General features: G+C 50.2%; 6 protein-coding genes across 6 annotated transcripts; 1 reads left to right on the top strand and 5 right to left on the bottom strand.

The window, feature by feature from the left end:
* Positions 1 to 1,199: 1,199 nt before the first annotated feature.
* VC83_02246 (uncharacterized protein) lies at positions 1,200 to 4,908 on the bottom strand. The gene is made up of 2 exons (XM_024465913.1): positions 1,772 to 4,908; positions 1,200 to 1,689 (listed from the first exon to the last, which is right to left on the bottom strand). Exons 1-2 carry the CDS (start codon positions 4,812 to 4,814, stop codon positions 1,436 to 1,438), a joined length of 3,297 nt encoding a protein of 1,098 aa, XP_024326630.1. The 5' UTR covers positions 4,815 to 4,908; the 3' UTR covers positions 1,200 to 1,435.
* A 13-nt stretch (positions 4,909 to 4,921) lies between these two features.
* Positions 4,922 to 7,485, bottom strand: CDC3 (septin). Its single transcript, XM_024465912.1, has 3 exons — positions 7,132 to 7,485; positions 6,607 to 7,073; positions 4,922 to 6,553 (listed from the first exon to the last, which is right to left on the bottom strand). Exons 1-3 carry the CDS (start codon positions 7,346 to 7,348, stop codon positions 5,918 to 5,920), a joined length of 1,320 nt encoding a protein of 439 aa, XP_024326627.1. The 5' UTR covers positions 7,349 to 7,485; the 3' UTR covers positions 4,922 to 5,917.
* A 570-nt stretch (positions 7,486 to 8,055) lies between these two features.
* Positions 8,056 to 8,928, bottom strand: VC83_02244 (uncharacterized protein; the record flags this gene model as incomplete). The annotated part of the gene is made up of 2 exons (XM_024465911.1): positions 8,056 to 8,391; positions 8,464 to 8,928. 2 exons carry the CDS (start codon positions 8,926 to 8,928, stop codon positions 8,056 to 8,058), a joined length of 801 nt encoding a protein of 266 aa, XP_024326628.1.
* A 78-nt stretch (positions 8,929 to 9,006) lies between these two features.
* On the bottom strand, positions 9,007 to 9,429 carry VC83_02243 (uncharacterized protein; the record flags this gene model as incomplete). Its single annotated transcript, XM_024465910.1, has 1 exon — positions 9,007 to 9,429. One exon carries the CDS (start codon positions 9,427 to 9,429, stop codon positions 9,007 to 9,009), a length of 423 nt encoding a protein of 140 aa, XP_024326633.1.
* A 70-nt stretch (positions 9,430 to 9,499) lies between these two features.
* On the bottom strand, positions 9,500 to 9,850 carry VC83_02242 (uncharacterized protein; the record flags this gene model as incomplete). The annotated part of the gene is made up of 1 exon (XM_024465909.1): positions 9,500 to 9,850. The coding sequence occupies one exon, from the start codon at positions 9,848 to 9,850 to the stop codon at positions 9,500 to 9,502; it is 351 nt and encodes a 116-aa protein (XP_024326634.1).
* A 7,953-nt stretch (positions 9,851 to 17,803) lies between these two features.
* Positions 17,804 to 19,560, top strand: VC83_02241 (uncharacterized protein; the record flags this gene model as incomplete). The annotated part of the gene is made up of 3 exons (XM_024465908.1): positions 17,804 to 18,245; positions 18,303 to 18,621; positions 18,673 to 19,560. Exons 1-3 carry the CDS (start codon positions 17,959 to 17,961, stop codon positions 19,558 to 19,560), a joined length of 1,494 nt encoding a protein of 497 aa, XP_024326631.1. The 5' UTR covers positions 17,804 to 17,958.
* Positions 19,561 to 20,444: the final 884 nt, after the last annotated feature.

Raw genomic sequence — 20,444 nt, 5'->3', positions numbered from 1 at the left:
AAGCGCTTAAAAGGTTGTAAACACCAGCATACGTTCAAGTGACTGCGGGCATACGTTCAAGTGGGTGATATTAGCAGGCGTTTTGAAGACTGGGGATGCTGGCATGCATTTAGAGGACTATAAACAGTGGCATCCGTCGTGGGATGCGTTGGGAGAAGGGATGTTCGGAGACACTTAGCATCATTATCCTACTACGAACAACAAATGATACGTTATCCTCGAATATCACATTCTCATTGTAAATTTGCCGTTTCATATCAGCAAGTATGTACCCCAGAACGCCTTGCCATGCAATAGTGTAACCTGTTCCATCCCTGGACATCCCATTCTCCGCCATGCCATGCCAGGCACTGTGCACCACCACACGTATCACAACCCGCTCTTTACTCCAATTTATCCAGATGTTCCAGCCTCGTCAACACAACCTGTTTGCTCGTCTCCTCAATCTCACCGGCAAGGAACACCTCATCGAGAATCGCATACACCTAGCCCCCTCAAATTAGCCCAATCCCCTTCCCCCCCGCCTCATATTCCAGCGCACTCACCTTGTAAAAATTAAACACCAAATCCAGCTCACACACATTCCCAAAGAAGCTATCCAGCACCTCAACAAAGAAGTGTATAGCCTCCAGGTACGCCAGCTCATTATCATTCGCATCCACGCAGACGCAGAAGAACAGCCCCGCATACCGCCGATACACGACCCGATGCTGTCGGAACTCCACGAAATTCGACTGGTGCTTCTGGTCCCGCGGCGCGATGAGACGGTGCACCTCGCCCTTGAGCTTGATCTTGTCGGCGTCGGTGTATGGGGCGTACCATTTCGCTAGGCGGGTCTTGCCTCTGGGGAGCCGGGGGGGTTGGTTAGCTGGGTGTGCGGCGGGTTTCGGGGGAGGAAAGGAGGGGGGGTGGGGGACGCACTGCCGGTTTTGGATCAGGATGAATGAGAGCACCATTGTGTCTCTTCTGATGCCTTGGCGGCTGTCTGTGGTTCTTTCCTCGCTGTGCGCGCTGGTGTTCGTCGTTGTCCGCGGCGGCGGAGGTGCTGGGCGGATAGCTATCGAGAGACGTCCCCAAATTACGGGTGAGTGAATATGCCACTTGTGCACTTTTGTATAGGGGGTCTTTTGGGTCTCCTATATTTAACTCCGAGTCGCAGGAGAAAATACTACATTCGGTCTTAAACTAATAGGTATATCGCATGTATAATATATACTTTGTTTTTTTATATTATCAACTGCGTGATCTATCCTTCCTCTAGCCTTTCATCTTGTATACCTATACAATACAGCCAGCCGACGAGCCCCTCAATGAGCAAGCCAGGAGGGTCTATCTATTCAATAAATTTACAATACGACCAATCCCTTTACCAACCAGCCCACATAGATATCCCCTCTCGCCCCAGACGCCACTCGCTCTTCCCTTCCCAAACCACTTACGCCTTCACGGCGACGGGCTCGGTATCACCAGCCCCGGTATCATCTTCGGCGATGCTTTCCGCCGCGATCGCGTTAATGCCTTCTTTGCCTTCGCCCTCGATGCTCTCGCCATGCTCGTATGATACACGGCGCCATCCGCACTCCTCGCGCGGATCCTTGATCCACTCCATCGTCGCGAAGTAGTGCTCGTTTTTCTTCATCGTACAGATCCACGGGACGTTATCGAACGTCATGCACTTGAGGCGGAAGTCTGAAAGAGCGTTAGCAATTTGCGCCTCAAACCATAAAAGGCTCTCCAGAAACAGGGAGGAAGAAAGCTGGGGGGTACTTACAGGTATTATCCGGAATCCTCACGACCTCACGAATAAAGGCCTCCAGATCCGGCGTCGCAACACCATTGACAGCAGTGATAAAGTTCGTCGGCGCAAGTCCATACTGATACGCCGGGCTACCCCTCGTGCGCGCACTAACATAAACCTCACTGTGCAACTTGCTAATCTGCTGACGCACAGCCAGATGCGGGCGATGCAGGACGGCACCACAGAAGTTGACCGCGCGGTCTGTCTCCACATCGTGCGCCGCGACTGTGGGAACCGCAACGTGCATCTCGACGCAGTCACGCACGATGACGGCTTCGAGCACTTCATTGTCGTACATGACGTCCAGCTCCGAGACGCGAGTAACGATGTTTCCGTTGAGGGTTAGAATGACGTCTCCCTCCTGGAGCGCATGTGAGTCCTCATTACGCTCAAAAGTGCGCTTGCGCACCATGAAAAGCTGGTGGTGCGCAGAGTTGGCAGCAGCAACACTCTTAATCCACGACTCCGAGACGCCCATAATGCGCGCCTGCGACATCTGGATAGCGTTGAACTCGACGCTGAGCATGCGCAGTTCCGGGGTTACGCCGGCTTGGATCTGTTTGATGACGGGGAGAAGGGTGGGTGTTGCCATGCCGAGGTGGTAGTCGCTGTCTTTGTTAGTGGTGGAAGAGCGCTCGCCGAGGTAGGTGAGCCAGAGGGCTTGGACGGTGCCGTCTTCGGCGACGAGAACGCCGCTGCCGCATTGGCCGCTTAGGCTTGTGTCGACGGTGATGGCGTCGAGGTTGACGGCGCGGTACCGGGGGGCGCCGGCGTTGGCGGGGATGGCGACGGCGGTGATGTCGGTGACGGTTGTTTGCGCGACGACGATGCGCATGTTTTGGTTGAAGCCGATAAAGTATGTCGAGGCGCCCTGCTTGATCTGCTCGGTGCTGAGCTTGGCGCTCTTAACCGGTGCGTCAACAAGTGATGGGTCGTATTTGATGATGGCGTAGTTTTGGAGGGGGTGCATGAAAACAACCTTGCCGTCGACAATGATAGAGTCTGCAATCGTGATAGAGATGTCGCAGAAGTCGTACGGCACAACCGCGCGGGAGATGATGACAAGACCCTTCTCGGCATCGAGCACGACACCCATACCCCACTTGCGGTTCCGTGGGAAGCCGTCCAACTTAACGGGCATATGGCACGCAACGCGCACGAAGCTCTTGACTAACTCTGCAGCGGCTGGGTGCGTCGGGTTGTCGAGCTGGATGAAGCTCGCGCTGCGGGGAACTGGCGGCAGAGCTGGTAGGGCCTCTGCGAGATCGCTGAAGTCCCATAGCCCAGTGTTATCATTCCGGACTGCCAGGCGCATCTTACTCGACCAGTGACGGTCAATGTAGAGAATACTTGTGTTGAGCGTGTGTAGATCGCGTAGATGCTTGTATGTGACAACGACGCGCGAGCGGTCCGGGATGGCCTTCATGACTTCGATGAAGGTTGCCAGGTCCGGCATTTTCTTGTGATCCACCGACTGTACGAGCCATCCTGAATCGGTGCCCTCGAACTTGAATGATCCAGTAGCCTCACAAATAAAGACGCCCTTACAGGCGACGGCGTATAGGCGGGCCTGCTGGTACGACAGGTCGTGGAAACTAGCACCAGCAACGGAAATAAAGCGATCCGGAGTAATCTTGTGCAGGTCCCCAACACCGAGCTCAACCTCAATATCCTCACTGCCACGCTGTATGAGAAGCTTGACTGCCTGTCCGACATTCGAGTCGAGAATATCATCCAGCCTCACAAACTGCGTCAGCAGCTCCCCATTGACCTTCATCAAGATATCTCCCTCCTCGAGCTTCGTATCCGACGGTCCCTCCGGGAGCACAATTTCAGCGACAAGCATGCCCGTCTCCTTCGGGAACTCCGCGCGTATCTTCGCCTCCCATTCCGGCGTCAACCCTAACCTCCGGCACTCGTCGAACGGCTTCAGCATCCATTGACACTGTATCGTCCCTCTTGAGATTGGTAGGCCCTGTTGCAAGCACTCCAGTGCCCGCTTCGGCCTCGACACAGGCAGGAAGTAATCCGTCGCCGCGCCATCCGCTCTCCCTCCCGCCTGCAACGCCACCGCAAACCCATCGATATCCACAACGGGCGACCCCGAACTCCCACCACTAGCCGCCGCAGCCGCCTGGATGTAATTGGTATTGAAGTCGCTGTATCCCTCTCCGTACTCCGGAGCATTGCGATCGAGTCGACTGATGACACCAGAGAGGATACTCAGTTTCTCACCCGCATCATTACCCACAACTCTAATCTCCGCGCCCACCTTCGCCAGGTCCGGGCGCAGCTCCAGCGCCGCAACGGGCATATACTTGATCGCCTTCGGGTCGAATCTCAGGATCCCAAAATCGTGCACCGGGTCGCGGTAGACGGGGTATGCGTCGACCTCCTCGTGGTTATCGAAGACGACGTACCCCCAGAACGGGCCCGAGCCGACGACGTGGCGGTTCGTGAGGATGTATCCGCGCTCTGCGTCGACGACGAATCCGGTCGCTTCGCTGGTGAGCGCGGGGTCCGTGTCGAAGGCGCAGGTCTGGCAGAAGCGGATGGATACAACGTTGCGGACGACTTTCTCGATGGTTGCTTGCCACTCGGCGCTGTCAGCTGGGGCGACGATTCCGATGCGGTCGTCGTCCTCCTCTTCCATCTCCATCTCCATCTCGTCTATGGGCGAGGAGGACCCCAGGTCCGGTGTGTTCTCTCCGACGGACTCTTTCCCATTAACCGCGCGGTGCAGCTTCTGTGGTCTCTCCGGGAGCGGCGCAGCCTGCTGCTTGCGTTTCGAGCGAGTCGAGCCGTTCATCGTCATCTTTGTGAAGTGTAGTGTTGAGGAGGAGTGTATGAGTCGAGCGGCAGAGGGTGAGAGGGCGGTTTTATGGGTCGGGGAGGCGAACTTGTCAAAAATGCTGCCGGATGAGTAAATGCGTTGATGGGTCGTCAAAGGGCGATAGGTAGCTGGGAAACTCGTCAATGACTGTTGTTTCAGTCGAGCACATATGGCTCTATTCATCCAGCATATGATGAAAGCGTCGAGGAGCGAGATGAGCAGTCAATGGGCGCGGATTGTTGAATCTTAACTGCGAGGTTACAACAAAGCTCGCAGGTTACCTGTGTACATGTAAGGCTGCTGGTTGTTTTCGTCACATGGGCCAAAAACAGAGTGTGGCGTGGGAAGTGTGGCTGGTGCAACGTGTGGCTGGTGGCTGGTGGCCGTATAATGCAGGCACAACCAAATCAAGCCAGGTCTGTGAACCGGGTTGATATCCAGCCTCATAGGGGCAAATTGACTTCCAAGTCACCTCCATGCCCCTTCATACCACTCAGCTCAACACATATATGCACTCAGCAAATACCCATATACCGTCACATCCACATTCAGTCACTCACACGTCACAGTCACAAGCAAAACTCTCCATACCAGCCAGACAAAGCCAGCCAGCCTCATATCACAAAAACAGAGATCTCTTGAGCTATCGTAGCAATTACACACACGTCCTCACCGCTCAAGCACCCTCCCCCCTCCCATCCATTGCATTTTCAAGGGCTCCACAAAACGTACAAAAAAAAGAGAAAACAAAAAACAATGCAGAGGTCGTAGTAGTTAGCTAAGGAAGCACAAGCAAAAATAAAACAATAAAACAACGAAAAAGGCGTCCCGGGGGCCCCAGGGAAGCAAGTCGGGTAGAATAGCAGCGAGAAGTGGCAAGGGCCAATATTAATTCTTCGTTTTCCGTGAAGACAACAAGAACAGCCCGTCTCTTTTTTGTGAGAGGCAGACGCAAACGTCTCCTCGAAGTTTCTATTCCACCCCGTGTGTCCCACCCGCGCAGTGCCTTATCATCGCGCCCGCCTGTCCGCCTGGTTCCAGTAGAGAGTGTTGAGAGATTGAGAGAGAGAGCAAGGTTTAAGAAACGGGAAAGAAGCATGCCGCAGAACAGGGCCTGGAGGGAGCTGATATTGCGCCCCGCGTAAGATACACCTCATTCGCCGTCGTCATTCGAGGAATTAATGTCGCTTGAAAAATTACAAGGAACAAAAAGAAGAGGGTGTCTGTTCGTTTCGTTATGAGATTGAGATTGTCGACGGTGTGCGAGATGCAAAGACGGGTATCCTTTAACGCAGCGAGAACTTGTTCCTCTTGCCCTTCTCTTCCAGCGGTCGCCCGCTCTCGATCCGGGACTTCTTCTCCTCGAGCTCCATACGTTGGCGCTCGAGTTGCTCCTTCATTTCGCGATGGCGAGCGTACAGCTCCTCCTCGCTCTGCCTCAGTTTGCTCTCCTTCTCGGCAACCTTCTGCTGGAAGACCATCTTCATCTCTGCCTCCATCTTGGCGAGCTTCTGCTCGTGCAGGCTGCGCTCCTCCTCCTGCTTGACAGCGGGGTTGACCTCCTTGAACACGCTTGGGTCCTGTGCAACACCCATACCAGTGAGCTTCTCGGAACGGTAGTTCTCGTAGAGCGCGTTGTTGGTGTGCTCCTTGAGCTCCTCCATGTGTGTGCGGATGAGCATTTGGCGGAGCTTGACGAAGTCGCAGTGCTCCTCGTTGTCAACCTCAATGATACCCCACGGGTAGCGACGTCCGCGGACCTTGCGGCCATCGGCGCTGGTGATCTCGGCGGTAGCTCCAACAACTGCGAAAGGAACCTTGGACAGGATCTCGTTGTTCTCGGCAATCGTCTCGTCGTCATCAAGCTCGTAACGGGGACCCTCGAAGATCTGGATGTCGTGGTACTTGATATCGGCAAGAATCTAAGAAAAGTCAGTCAAGTCCGCGTACCAAACAGGAATACAGGAAATCATACCCTGGCCTTGAAAGCAGCAATCTCCTCGTCGGTCAAGGTATCAGCCTTGGCGATGACTGGGATAAGGTTGACCTTGGTATGAAGTCTGCGCATAACCTCGATATCAAGTGGCTTGAGAGAGTGGCCAGTTGGCTGGAGGAAGTAGACGCAAGCGTGGACGCGGTTGTCAACGATGTTCATGCGGTTGACCTTGTTCTCGGCATCGAGGTAGGCGTCGAAGCGCTGCTCGATGTTATCGACAATTGGTCTCCATGACTCGTCGTTGTTGACGAAATCACCAAATCCAGGGGTATCAACAACAGTCAGGCGGAGACGGACGCCGTTCTCCTCAATATCCGCGCTGAGAGACTGGATGGCAACAGTCTTAGGGATGATGTCGAGGCTGGGTCCCTTGCGCTCGCGAGGAGGGTATAACGAGGTGTTGAAGAGAGTGTTGACCAGAGTCGACTTTCCGAGACCAGATTCACCTAGAAATTATTAGCTGTGGTTTCCGAACCTCGCTTTTCCCGGCGAGGGTCAACCTACCAACAACCATAACGTTGAAATTGAAGCCCTTGCGGACACTCTTGCGGTGCCATTGATTCGGCAGGTTCGCGAATCCGACATAACCAGTGAGCTTTCTGCGGACAATGTTGCGCATGTCGCTGGCCTGCTGTGCGGCAATCTTTGGGTCGCTGGATGCGACGCTCTGAGGCATCTCCAGCGGAGGAGAAGCTCCCTTGGGATTCGTGGCAGCTTCCATACCGAAGGTAGCAAATGAGCAGTATGAAGTTCGAAGGGTGAGGTAGGCTGTTGGTGGTGTCGATGCTTTGGATTGTTAACGAACGAGGTGCTTTCAACTTTTTGGCTTGAGAGTTGGAAAGGGCGCTCGGAAATGATTGATGTGGATGTGCGCGTATTGGGAAAGGAGACGTCCCTTGGTCCCCTGGAATCATTGGTTGCTGTGGACAGCCGTAGTTTGTACCATCTTGGAGGGATTATCACACTAATTTCCACATATTGCACACAAAATGGCATGTACCACGTCACCCAAAGCGGTAAGGCGCAGTCGCGGGTGAAAAGGGGAAATGGCTCTAGGCACGTTTAGGGAAGTAAACCGGCAGTCACGTGGTTTCACCAAACGACCAGGAAATGCTTTGGTTGGCCAAGGAAATATCGGCAAAGGGAAAGGGGAGAAGCTGTGATACAATACAGACATATATTGTTATTTTACAAGTAAGGCTCTGGAGGATATAGTAGATGGTTTGGTGTTTATGATATTAATATATTTTTTATTTCTTTTCAGAGGCTAAAGATGCGGTTCCTGTATATAATATTTCTCAAATGGAGGAAGCTGATAATACGTGGATAGATATATTGCTATTGAAAAAAATCTACACATCGTTGCAAGTAAAGGTTTGGGTGATATTAATTATAAATGATGTATTACTAATGGTATCAATGATAATATTATTTTTGTCCAGTGGCGAAAGATACAGTCCCTTGTGCAAATAAATGATATCTCGGAAATATAAATTTAACAATCCCAATAACACTCAGTCCACCCAAAAGACTCGTCCCCCTCGCAACACCAAGATCCTTATACAGCGGGTGCGCATAGAGGATAGAAGCACACGCCGACGCGCTCCTCAAGAAATCGTTGCCCGTGAACAAACTCGCCGCGTACTGCGGGTACGACATCGGGACGTAGGTGAAGATGCATTGCATGACGACGAAGACGCTGGCGCCGTAGAGGACGATGCCGATTGTGGGGGCGACCCAGGTGATGTCTGGTCGTGCGGTCCACTGGTAGGAATTAGTTTCTGTTTTCCGCTTCTGTTTTGGTGTGAAGGGTTAGGGAAATAGGGGGGTGCTTACAGCGAAGATGAAGAGACCGATAGTAGGACCAAAACAGGCGAACAGCGCTGGAACGAGATTATGCTCTTGTGCGCGTAGGCCGTTCTTGACGATAGGGATGAGGTAGAAGTAGAGGTATGCGGAGTAGACGGCGAATGAGGCAGGCGATGAGGATGCAGGTGAAGAGGACGCCGATGATGCCGAGGCTGAAGCCGTAGTAGACTGGGTAGACGAGGGGGAAGACTTCGAAGAAGGAGTAGTAGAAATGATCGCGGTGTAGACGTTGACGAAGAGGATGGCGGGGTCCTTGATGGTGGTCTCCATCGGCTTGATAAGAGCGTCGACGACAACCTCGCGTGTAGAGAGCTTGGCCTGGTCAATCTTGCTCTGAGCCATGAGTCTCGACCCTCCCGTCAGCTTTCTCAGGCGCTCAGCTCTTCGGAGTAGAATATTCGGCGTGCTAGTCTCTGGAAGCACCGAGAACATAAGCAGCAGAACCGGGCAAGCAGCCCAGAAGATCTCCCAAAGAGAAAATCTCCAACCCTCGGCTACGACAGCAAACCGCTAAGAAGCGGACCTAGAGCCGGTCCGCAGTATGCGGCTGATACCCAGGCGATCAGCGCGTAGGGGAGGTAGAGCATTGATACCATGCTCATCGTCGCGGCTCCGGTAGCTAGACCAGGGGGATCCGAAGAATCCCTGGAGAAAGCGGAGGATGAGGAGACCGGCGAAGTTGTTGACCAGCGCGGTGGGGATGGAGATGATGGTGAAGATAAACATTGTGACGAGGTAGACTGGTGACCTCCCTATTCTCAGGATCTCGCTGAGGGGCGAGAAGACGAGGAGCCCAATGCCGTAGGCGTCGACTTCGAAGAGGTTGAATTTTTGGATCACTTGGGGGATGCTGGAGGTGTAGATCGCGGAGCCGCTGTAGACGACGAAGGTGTAGAGGCAGATCAGGAGACCGACCCAGGATTTCTTGCCCATGGACCAGTTATGTGGGTTCGCTGGGTCGTCGGTGGAGTATTAGTCGACTAGGACTAGGCCGTCGGCTGTCTTAACTGGGTAGATGGGCTTGCTGGCAACGCGCTCGATGGCGTCTTGGATCTCGGTCTCTAAGCGCTTCTTGTGTGAACTGGCGGTGTATCTTGGCGGGAAAGGGTGCGTTGGAGTTCGATATCTTGGTGAAGGATTCGGAATCCGGAGTGGATTTCGACTCATCGCTCCCCTTTTTGAGTTGCTTTCTGCTGATAGGCCGTTCGATTGGCTCTTTCTCCGACCTGAGGACGGCATTATATGACTCTGGTAGTTCGAAGCCGGGAAGCTCTTCGGGATAGGGGAAGAGACGGTTCTTTGTTGCCCATCTCAGGAACTGGCCTAGAGGGGCCTCTCGTATACGGTCGGACATGATGGGCGTGTGTGTGATGGGTATATTGCAAGTAGAGTTGTAGCAAATGCTGCTAGCTCAATGGTTTGCAGAGAGGCAAAGAGGGAGGGAATGAGAATTGCAGCGAGCTTGAGAATGAAAAGAAGAGAGACATGAGATGGCAATACTTCAAATATTCATCTTGAATAGGTGGTTGACGGCGTTTTTGTGTAGCCCACTCTTCAAATGAGTTCTTCTTATTCTGGGGTTGAATTGTAGATACAATTAATGGCTCGATTGTTGGCTTGTAATGCTTGTCCCATAATAATTGAACAGCATTCTTTGCTGGCGCTATCCAGTCAATAGGCCAATTCTCTTCATAGTACTTCCATTTTTGACTTGGAATGAGTATTCCAGCAGCGATATATGCAGATGAACTATAAAGTGTTAGCACTATAGTACTATTGATAGTACTATGGATAATACTATTACGGGCAAAAACTCGATATAACCGTGGGGGGAAGCGAGTGCGTCCACTCGCTTACGAGAGGAAGCAAGTGCGTCCTCTCAACTTGCATATGTTCACCGCTACTCTTTACCAAAACCTCGAACATTCCTACACATAGTAATTTATATAGTAATCAAATGTAATTCATTTAATGGAAGGGACACCTCTATCAAATGCCTGTGAATGGCTGGCAGCAAATCCCTCTGAATCTGTAGGTGCTGCCAGTCGGATTTTTAAGGTCCCACGACTATACAGTCAAGAATCACCCGAGCAGTCCCACGGAAGCTGGCCCATGGAGGTCACAATAGGATGCTTTCTATAGACCAAACGGAGGCCCTAAAGGCCTGGATTCTAGAGCAGTATTACCTAGGGTTAGGGGCTAATAGGCATATGGTTTACGGGGCAGTATGCCACCTACGGAGCCCACTGCCTCCACCGTCACAGAGCTGGCTCACTAAATATATACGGAATGAGCTTATGGATTTCCACTTTATCACTACAAAGCCTATTGCGCAACAGCGTACGCAAGCTCAAGAGGAACCTGCTATTGTTAAGTGGTTTGAAAAGTACACGGAATTTGTACTACAGCATGGTATAAATCCAGAGTCAATCTGGATGAAACTGGATTTAGGGTTGGAATTCCAGGGGGTGAGAGAGTTATGGTCCCCCGAGCTGTAAAGCAGCTCTATACTCTGAGCCCTGAGAATCGTATATCTATTACGATCATAGAGGCAGTATCTGCAGCTGGACAGAAGATTGCACCTGTACTTGTTGTACCGGGTAAAATCCATATGGCAGCATGGTACTGTAACGCTGACTTCTAAACGATAGAAGACACAGAGGTTTCTTGCGTAAGGTTGACTTGACAGAGGAGGCAGGGGATTAGACACAAAGGCTTTCCAAGTAACACGTTACAGTATTGAAAAGAATACTATATTGAGTTGAGCACGAAGCTCCTATCTAAGGAAATACTATCTACTTATATAGTGGCGTCGTGCCAAAGGGATATCCGTGGATAACATGGATAACATAATATCCATGATATCCAATGTTATCCATCACGTGACGTTGCAGCCGTAAGCGCTAGCCATAGCACTAGCACTTAGCCGTAACAGACTAGTGATGGTGGTGAGGGGCTTTGCTATTTTGCCGAAATTGTGAATGAATTGTCTATAGAAGCCACAGAATCCCAGGTAGGACTTCACACCCATAACAGTGGTTGGTCGGATCCAGTTACGAAGGGGTTCGATTTTGTCGGGGTCCGCTTCGACACCGGAGGTAGTGAGAACGTAACCCAAGTTTTTTTGTCCTGGTGACGTTTGTTACGACGGAACAAGAAGGCTGGCCAACTACAGGACAGGATGGAGGGAGGTCGCATGAGACCGGCCCTGGTACCTGGAGGGGCAGCGGGGAATAGTAGTTCCGAAAGTATCACGTGACGGACTCGCAGGATGATGAGAAGAGTCCTAAGAGTCCAGGACTCCGAGGACTCGAGTGAGTTCCCAGGAGTCCACTAGGCACGTGATGGACTCGCAGGATGATGAGAAGAGTCCTAAGAGTCCAGGACTCTGAGGACTCGAGTGAGTTCCCAAGAGTCCACTAGGCACGACGCCACTATATAAGTAGATAGTATTTCCTTAGATAGGAGCTTCGTGCTCAACTCAATACAGTATTTGTTATATACTAGTAACGTGTTACTTGAAGCCTTTGTGTCTGATCCCCTGCCTCCTCTGATAAGTAAACCTTTACGCAAGAGAACCTCTGTGTCTTCTATCGTTTAGAAGTCAGCGTTACAGTTTGCTCTTGAGTTTGATAGCAAACTGAGTGCAACGAATGTCAGTATGACATGATCCCCTGCCTCCTATGATAAGTAAACCTTTACGCAAGAGAACCTCTGTGTCTTCTATCGTTTAGAAGTCAGCGTTACAACGTTGAACTCGCATTTATTCAAATCGGCTTGGAGTCCAGCTTCTCGGAGACGCTGTAGGACCTTATGCACATGCTCTATGTGTTCCGTAGGGTCCTCTGAATAGATTAGGATGTCGTCTAAGTATGCGGTACAGAAGTCATCTAAATATTGCATCAGGACGTCATTCATATACCGCTCATAGGTTGCGGGACCGTCCGTTAGTCGCTTCGCATCATCTCGTGATGGAAGGCATTGGCACTGATTTCGCATATCCGTATGGGTGTGAAACTAGGTACCAGTTTCACTAGTAGTGGGGGAGAAACCTCTTGGTTTCAGGTAGGGCTCGGTGGCATAACAGTGATCTCTTCATAGCCTGAAGTTATCACTTTCATGTTCATCGAGCGTCCGCCTGCGTGGCGTCTGTCTTTGCGGTGGATGGCAGCATCCCTGCGATTCGCATCCAGCTGGTATGTGGGATGTCGAATGGACGTTTCTCGCATGTAGTAGGGCAAGGTGATCTCCTTGCTCCAGCTAGGAGTCGGCGGGTACTCCTTTGGCCATACTAACCAGCTCTTTGCATAGTCGAGTAGTATTTGGAAGCGGCTGAAAAGCTTCTTCCCAATTATCACATCTTGTGCTCCGAGGTCCAGGAGTACAAAGGGGCAGTTATATATCTGGCGTCCTTCGACTGTTATGTCATACTGACACACGTGCTCCACAGTTTGCTATCAAACTCAAGAGCAAACTTGGAAATCTCCTCCTCAAACCTACAAGTCACTATACATATTTTGGCTTATCACACCAACAACAAGAGCAATACTACTCAACGATTGCTACAACCATCTATGATTCATTACACGTCATCGCTCCTTAGTTACTGGGCCGATATTACCACATAGCATATCTCTACAACCCTCTATGATTCATTACATGACATCACTCATACTACCACATGACATACCTCTACCAACTAGAGGCCTATATCAAAGCTCCATATCGAACCCATCCACCCCATCTGAACCACGACATCACATCCTCCCACATCACAACTCCATAATGCCGACCACTACTCATAGAGGTTCGTAAGAGCTCTAAAAGCTCCTACGAACCTCTATGATTTATTACATGTCATCGCTCTTTAGTTACCCACAAGATTGGTTAAGTTATGACATAATTTGTCTATATGGATACTCTGACCTTGGACCTCCTTTTACTTCCTATAGGCTACGAACCTAAGAGATGGTTCTATGGGATTCTCTTACGTCGACTACAGTTACCAAGCCTGGTAAGTCATGGAAAGTCTTGGAAAATGAGAGAACTACACTCCTTTAGCATAAATAGGATTGCCCTTTCCTTAAGAAAGGGCAAGCAGACAATACAGTAAATTGACTATCACATACTTCCACGTCTTTTCCAAGCTTCCAAGCATTCATCTTGTTACTCCTTGTTTCTGAAAAGTCAGTGAGGTGTTAACCTCTGACTTACCCCTGAGTTCCCAGACTCAACATTTGTTGCAACTTGTCTGAACCACTTCACTACATCACACACCTGATTGCTGCGTTGTGGAATAGTCTAAGCTACGACCCTTTGGCTCTGTTTTCTAAGACAGTGTGTTGTCTTAGTAAATTCATCCCTTCCTTGGGTGGCTAGATTCTCACATCTGATGCACCCACCATTACACTGGCTGTCCGTGAGATCTCTGGAATCACGGCTATTTGAAGTCGTCAGGTCTCTCCTCCGAAACGTCACCGAGTCGCAGTCGATGTCATAATGGTAGTTTTCCTGAGTCGTTCCGGTGTGGGATATTATTGAAGTACGGCCGTCCCCGGCAGGCGTGATCTTTTTTGTATAATGTCAGGACACAGGGCACCCAGCTCACAGTAATAGCATATGAGAGTGCGAGTCAGAGGCTAAACGGATGCTATCCTATAGGTCTACTACAAAGGATACGAAAAAGATGATGAGGAACCCCGTTGGGTCAATCCCCTTAAGTAACCGAAATGGGTCCAACTCGGCTAACCTGCCCTAACTCTCCCCACGTGACTGTAACCTGTCTGACTCTGATCCCTTCCGTCATTGATGTTATACTGACATTCGTTGCACTCAGTTTGCTATCAAACTCAAGAGCAAACTTAGAAATCTCCTCCTCAAACCTACAAGTCACTATACATATTTTGGCTTGTCACACCAACAACAAGAGCAATACTACTCAACGATTGCTACAACCCTCTATGATTCATTACACGTCATTGCTCCTTAGTTACTGGGCCGATATGACCACATAGCATATCTCTACAACCCTCTATGATTCATTACATGACATCACTCCTGTAATGGTGGGTGCACCAGATGTGAGAATCTAGCCACCCAAGGAAGGGATGAATTTACTAAGACAACACACTGTCTTAGGAAAAAGAGCCAAAGGGTCGTAGCTTAGACTATTCCACAACGCAGCAATCAGGTGTGTGATGTAGTGAAGTGGTTCAGACAAGTTGCAACAAATGTTGAGTCTGGGAACTCAGGGATAAGTCAGAGGTTAACACCTCACTGACTTTTCAGAAACAAGGAGTAACAAGATGAATGCTTGGAAGCTTGGAAAAGACATGGAAGTATGTGATAGTCAATTTACTGTATTGTCTGCTTGCCCTTTCTTAAGGAAAGGGCAATCCTATTTATGCTAAAGGAGTGTAGTTCTCTCATTTTCCAAGACTTTCCATGACTTACCAGGCTTGGTAACTGTAGTCGACGTAAGAGAATCCCATAGAACCATCTCTTAGGTTCGTAGCCTATAGGAAGTAAAAGGAGGTCCAAGGTCAGAGTATCCATATAGACAAATTATGTCATAACTTAACCAATCTTGTGGGTAACTAAAGAGCAATGACGTGTAATGAATCATAGAGGGTTGTAGAAGCTTTTGGAGCTATCGTTCATGTTCCTAGGCCTCTAGTTGGTAGAGATATGCCATGTGGTAGTATTGGCCCACCCCCCTTAAGGAGGAGGTTTTCTTAATAATTTGTTCAATGAGTGTCCAAATGATATGCCGTGATGTATGTAGCATAAACAGATGTAGTAGAAGAGTTTGCAGCAATCGTTGAGTAGTATTGCTCTTGTTGTTGGTGTGATAAGCCAAGATATGTATGGTGACTTGTAGGTTTGAGGAGGAGATTTCTAAGTTTGATCTTGAGTTTGATAGCAAACTGAGTGCAACGAATGTCAGTATAGTATGACAATGGGTAGGTATAAGAAATCAGAAAGGTAGGTATATCCCGGGTATATACCTGGATACGCTGGGTATATACCTACCCGTGCTGAACACTGCCAGGTAGCTGTTGCATCGCAACTAGGCCAAAGTGATAGATAGCTGCTGACAAATGTATCATCCTGTACGTACGAGTAACTACATGGTAAGAGCTAGAAGTGGGCATACAAAAATGTTATAGGGCACTATGAAAATACTATAGGAGATAACCTGGTAGAGCCAATGAAGATGGTAGGATCTTGATCACTGATCACTAATGCACGCTTCGTCAATGAGAATTTTCAAAGTCCGTTAATAAGCAGAGTCTGCATTCGACTAGCCACTAAGAAAAAAAACTACATGATGACAATAGTACAGATGATACTTCTTACACAGTACACAATTCGCCTGTAGTACAGGTATTGATACGAAACTGCCTTATACAGTCAATGACCGCCAAGCCGGTGACCGCCTTGGCGATATGACCACATATCCGGTGCTGACCTCTTGGCCTGGTAAAAAACACACCAAAATGTGGCCTCAGACCGCTGATCGTGATATTGACAACATTCTAGCCAAATATCGGATCTGTGGTCTACTTTTGTCTCAAAAATGGCAGCCAAAAAGAAGATCAGCCATGACCAGAGTCCTGTGCTACGCAAATTCTACCAACACACCCAACGCCCTACCCAGAAAGCCTGTATTGAGTGGTTCGAAAGACAGTACAGCATTAAGCTAGGTCATTCCACTGTGTCAGACTCGCTAGAATCTCAGTGGCAGCATCTCGACGAAGAAGAAGAAAAAGACACAGGAGAGACCTATGTAGCTTGGCCTGAATTGGAGAGACTCCTCGTGATTTGGCAACGTCACATCGAAAACCAGGGAGACTTCACAAACGGACCTCTCCTACAAGAGAAAGCACGAATTCTATGGTGACAGATCCCACAATACTCATCTGAGGACGAGCCTCAGTTCACAACTGGATGGTTAACTCGATTTAAAAGACGACATAATCTCAAGACATGAATTCAACATGGAGAAGCTGGCTCTGTCAGCTCTAACGCGAGCATTGAGATGGCAGCGATTGTGACACTTGCAGGGGACTACAACGAGGAAGATATCTACAACATGGATGAGACTGGGCTCTTTTGGAGGATGCTACCTTCTAAGGGACTGTCATCAGCAAGACAGTCAGGTTTTAAGAAGAATAAGGATTAAATTAGCGTTGTCTTTTGCTGCAATGCATCAGGTACTGACAAGTTTCCCTCTGGTTAATTGGCAAAGGCTAGACACCAAGATGCCTTTGCAATGTTAGTGTGGATGCAATGGGAGCTCATTGGAGATGGAATAAGAAGGCCTGGATGACAACAGACATTATGGAACTATGGTTGGAAGCCTTCTACAGGCATGTAGGATTCTCTAGGAGAATCCTTCTTACCATGGATAACTTTTCAGCTCATTATACGGCTCTTGAAGTGAAGCCTCCTCCCCCTAATATCCGAGTGGTCTTCTTACCTCCAAATTCAACAAGTCGATTCCAACCACTAGACCAGGGGATTATTCAGTCTTTTAAAAATTATTATAAGCAAAAGCTTTTAAAATTCATGTTGCAGGAGTGGGAGCTGGAAAGGAACCCTTTAGATGGCATCAATCTTCTCTTTGCGATTAGGTGGGCTTTGGAAAGCTGGAACCATGATGTTTCTTCAACCACAGTCTACAACTGCTTTAGGAAAAGCACCGTTGTTAAGAGTCCAATTCAGCTTCCTACACAGCTTATGCCTCCTGGCTTAGATGCCACTTATAAGATAGTGGAAAATTCAGGCAGAATCCACAACTTAATGGACATACAGAGCTTCCTGAATCCTGCTGATGAGACAGAGCCTGAAATTATGGATAGTTTTTCTTCAGGCGATGGATTATTGCAGCATTTAATTACTGAAATCTCAGAGACAGCTGCTACTGAAGAAGATCAGGAAGCATATGGTGAAGCACCTATAAGCCAGCCTCCTTCTATTCAGACTGCGATTAAGGGCATGGAATTAGCTTTAGAATTCAGGGAAACATGCGAAGCCACGGCTCCTGAGCGTATGAGAAGCTTAGAGGGAACTTTGAGCTTTTCAGGAGACTGGCAGCAAACGAGCTAGTAAATATCGCCAAGGCGGTCATTGACTGTAACTGGAACCGCTTGTCGTTGTTTTTAGAGGGCGCCCGGACCATCCTTAATAATACAATGGAGTCTAGACCTAATTAAGGCTAGCGCGACATCTATTCTTTCCGCCGCCGTTGCGGCGGTGGGGATCTTTGAGTCCCGGGATCTTTGTTCCTCCCGCTCCGTCCTCAGCCTTTTCAGCCTTGCGCTAGTACCATTCCTCTGTCTGGTCAACCACTCCCACCTCTCTGTATCTCGGCGGGGCAAGAAGTAACCTACGGACAACAGTACGGAATAGCAAACCTCCCCTGCTTACCCTGCTAACCCCCCCCCATTGCTCTCCAGGATGGGCAGAACCGACGAGTTCCTCTCGTCCATCTCTGGCTTCCTCCGCGCCAAAGATGCCGCCCAGCTCCAGCAATGGCTCGTGGTTGAGCCACCCCTCGCCGATGCTTACGCCGAGCTATCGAGGGAGCTCAAGTCCATTGACATTGACAAGGCCGTGGAGAAGATTGATAATGACGATGCGTGGCCGGGCTTCATTGCCTTCATGACGCTCTACCTCGATTTCTTCCGCCGTGTCGACTATGGGAACCTCATGGAGACACATACCCAGCTGAGCGCCCTTGTCAAGTGAGTCCTGCCCCCGAACCCCAATAGTAGACTTCAATGCTGACAATATACGGATAGTTCTTGCATCACAGCCATGTCGAATGCGTCATACGGCATCCTTGTCCTTCCCACCACCATCCAATTATGCACGGCGCTAGCTACACTAGCCATGACTCTTGATAAGCGGCCCGATTTGACACGCCGCTGGCGCGCGGCGGACGACGGCGAGGCACGAAAGACGCTGGTTGAGGGGACGGCTGAGTCGATACAGCGGGCTTTCACTATCTGTCTCACGGAGCGGACGTTGAACCGTGATGGCATTAAGGATGGGAAACCAGAGGGAAAGAAAGTCGGCATTTACTCCTTCGCCAATCTCGTCCTCAAGCTCCTCTTTCGTGTGAGTACGGCCCGGACCTATCCATGCCACTCATCTCCTAACCCTATGCAGTGCCAAAAGACCCCACTCGCCGAACAGCTCTTCACAAACATCATGCAGAACTCTCCACCACTGGCGCTATACCCCGCCTCCCACCGCGTCACCTACCTCTACTACCTAGGCCGCTTCCTCTTCTCCAACACCCACTTCTACAAAGCCCACCTATGCCTCCAATCCGCCTACACACAATGCCACGCCCAATGCATCAACCAACGCCGCAACATCCTCATCTACCTCATCACCACCTCTCTCATCCTTGGACGCCACCCCTCACCAGCTCTCCTCGCCCGCCCTGAGGCTTCCACACTTCACCCCAAATTCGCGCCCGTAATAGCCGCAATGCGCACCGGCAACCTCGCCGCCTACCGCAAGGCCCTCGGCCCCACATCACCCCACCACGCCTGGTTCCTGCGCAGGGGCATCCTCCTCCCCCTCCTCTACCGTGGCGACACACTCGTGTGGCGCTCTCTCGCCCGCCGTTCCTTTCTTCTCACTTACGACGCACCCGCCGACACGACGACCCGAAAAGCGCCAACGCTCGACCTGCACGCCCTCCTCCTCGCCGCGCAACTCTGCCAGCGCACACTCGAAGCCGACGCAACGCGGCAGGGGCGCAAGTTACAGCCTAGCATGGGACTGATTAGCGGGTCGCTAATGCCTGATATCTCAGACGTGGAAGCCATCGTCGCGAGTCTTGTAGCGCAGGACCTGCTGCATGGGTTCGTGAGCCATAGCCTGAAGCGTTTTGCGATTTTGGGGGCGAAGCAGAAGGGGGGGCCGCTGGCGGCGGGGTTTCCGGCGCCGTGGGGGGTGATGAAGGCGAGGGCTGTGGCGGCGGGGGATGTGCCGGGGTGGGTGAGTGGGAGTGGGAAGACGCAGGTGAGGATGGGGGGGTGGTGAATTTGAGTGGGATTGCGAGGCCGGTGGGGAGTGGATAAGGGGGGGGTGGATGATAAAATAAGTGTATAATGTGAAATGAGATACCCGGAATTTATATGTCGATATACGCAGCCGTTTTTTGGAAGAGAGTAGAACACTTTATGGTGACTAGAGTATTTGTGATACTCACAAATGGCTATATATTAAATGGTCGCCAAAAGGCAAGCAGACGCAGCATATATCAACAAGACCAGGCGCACGAACACGCTCTCCTAGATAATGCAAATAGATTGATGACCCATATTCCCAATGTGAGATTCCTGACATAGTGACGACCCTGTCTATCTCTTAAGCCATTTATGAATCTAGATAATGAGTCTCATCGCTGTCGCTCTGTTTGTCCTTGAACATCAGCCTCGTCAAACAGCGGTCACGTGCACCACCTTTGTCTCTGACGGATTATCAAAGTATCCTGAATCTAGCTCGCGTCAGTCGCAATAGACACATCATTTTCTCCTTTAAGACCTTTATATCCTCATATCTCCTTGTATATATCTCCTCCGTATACCTCTGACAGAAGGCGAAACGCCATTGAAGTGTCGGTGAAGCTATATACCAGACAATATTGGCAATTATAGTATAACGTTAGGCCTTTGTAGCCTTGTACACGAGTCGAGCGTCCGTCCTACCGTGACATATTCTCCGAAAACAGAGCGACAGAACGACAGAGCGAGATCAGTGAGATGCCGCAGTTTCTACACCAGTAATCAGCTTCATCTACTTACGATCCCCTTCTAGATCCTCCAATATACTCAATAAGTACTGTATATCGCATGCAGCCTATCATACATCATACATACCCAGCGCATATTCGAATACGCCACCAGATACCACAACTAAAGCCG

This window comes from Pseudogymnoascus destructans, assembly GCF_001641265.1.
Source record: "Pseudogymnoascus destructans isolate 20631-21 unplaced genomic scaffold scaffold_4, whole genome shotgun sequence".
NCBI lineage: Eukaryota > Fungi > Ascomycota > Leotiomycetes > Thelebolales > Thelebolaceae > Pseudogymnoascus > Pseudogymnoascus destructans.
This window is presented reverse-complemented; position numbering and strand designations above follow the sequence as displayed.

Excerpts from the sequence above, each read along its gene's own strand:
- VC83_02246 (XM_024465913.1), bottom strand. The coding sequence starts at position 4,814 with ATGAATAGAGCCATATGTGCTCGACTGAAACAACAGTCATTGACGAGT. Across the intron at positions 1,690-1,771 it reads GAGGATTCCGGATAATACCT|ACTTCCGCCTCAAGTGCATG; the intron begins GTAAGTACCCCC and ends ACGCTCTTTCAG.
- CDC3 (XM_024465912.1), bottom strand. The coding sequence starts at position 7,348 with ATGGAAGCTGCCACGAATCCCAAGGGAGCTTCTCCTCCGCTGGAGATG. Across the intron at positions 7,074-7,131 it reads TTTCAACGTTATGGTTGTTG|GTGAATCTGGTCTCGGAAAG; the intron begins GTAGGTTGACCC and ends AATAATTTCTAG. Across the intron at positions 6,554-6,606 it reads TTGCTGCTTTCAAGGCCAGG|ATTCTTGCCGATATCAAGTA; the intron begins GTATGATTTCCT and ends GACTTTTCTTAG.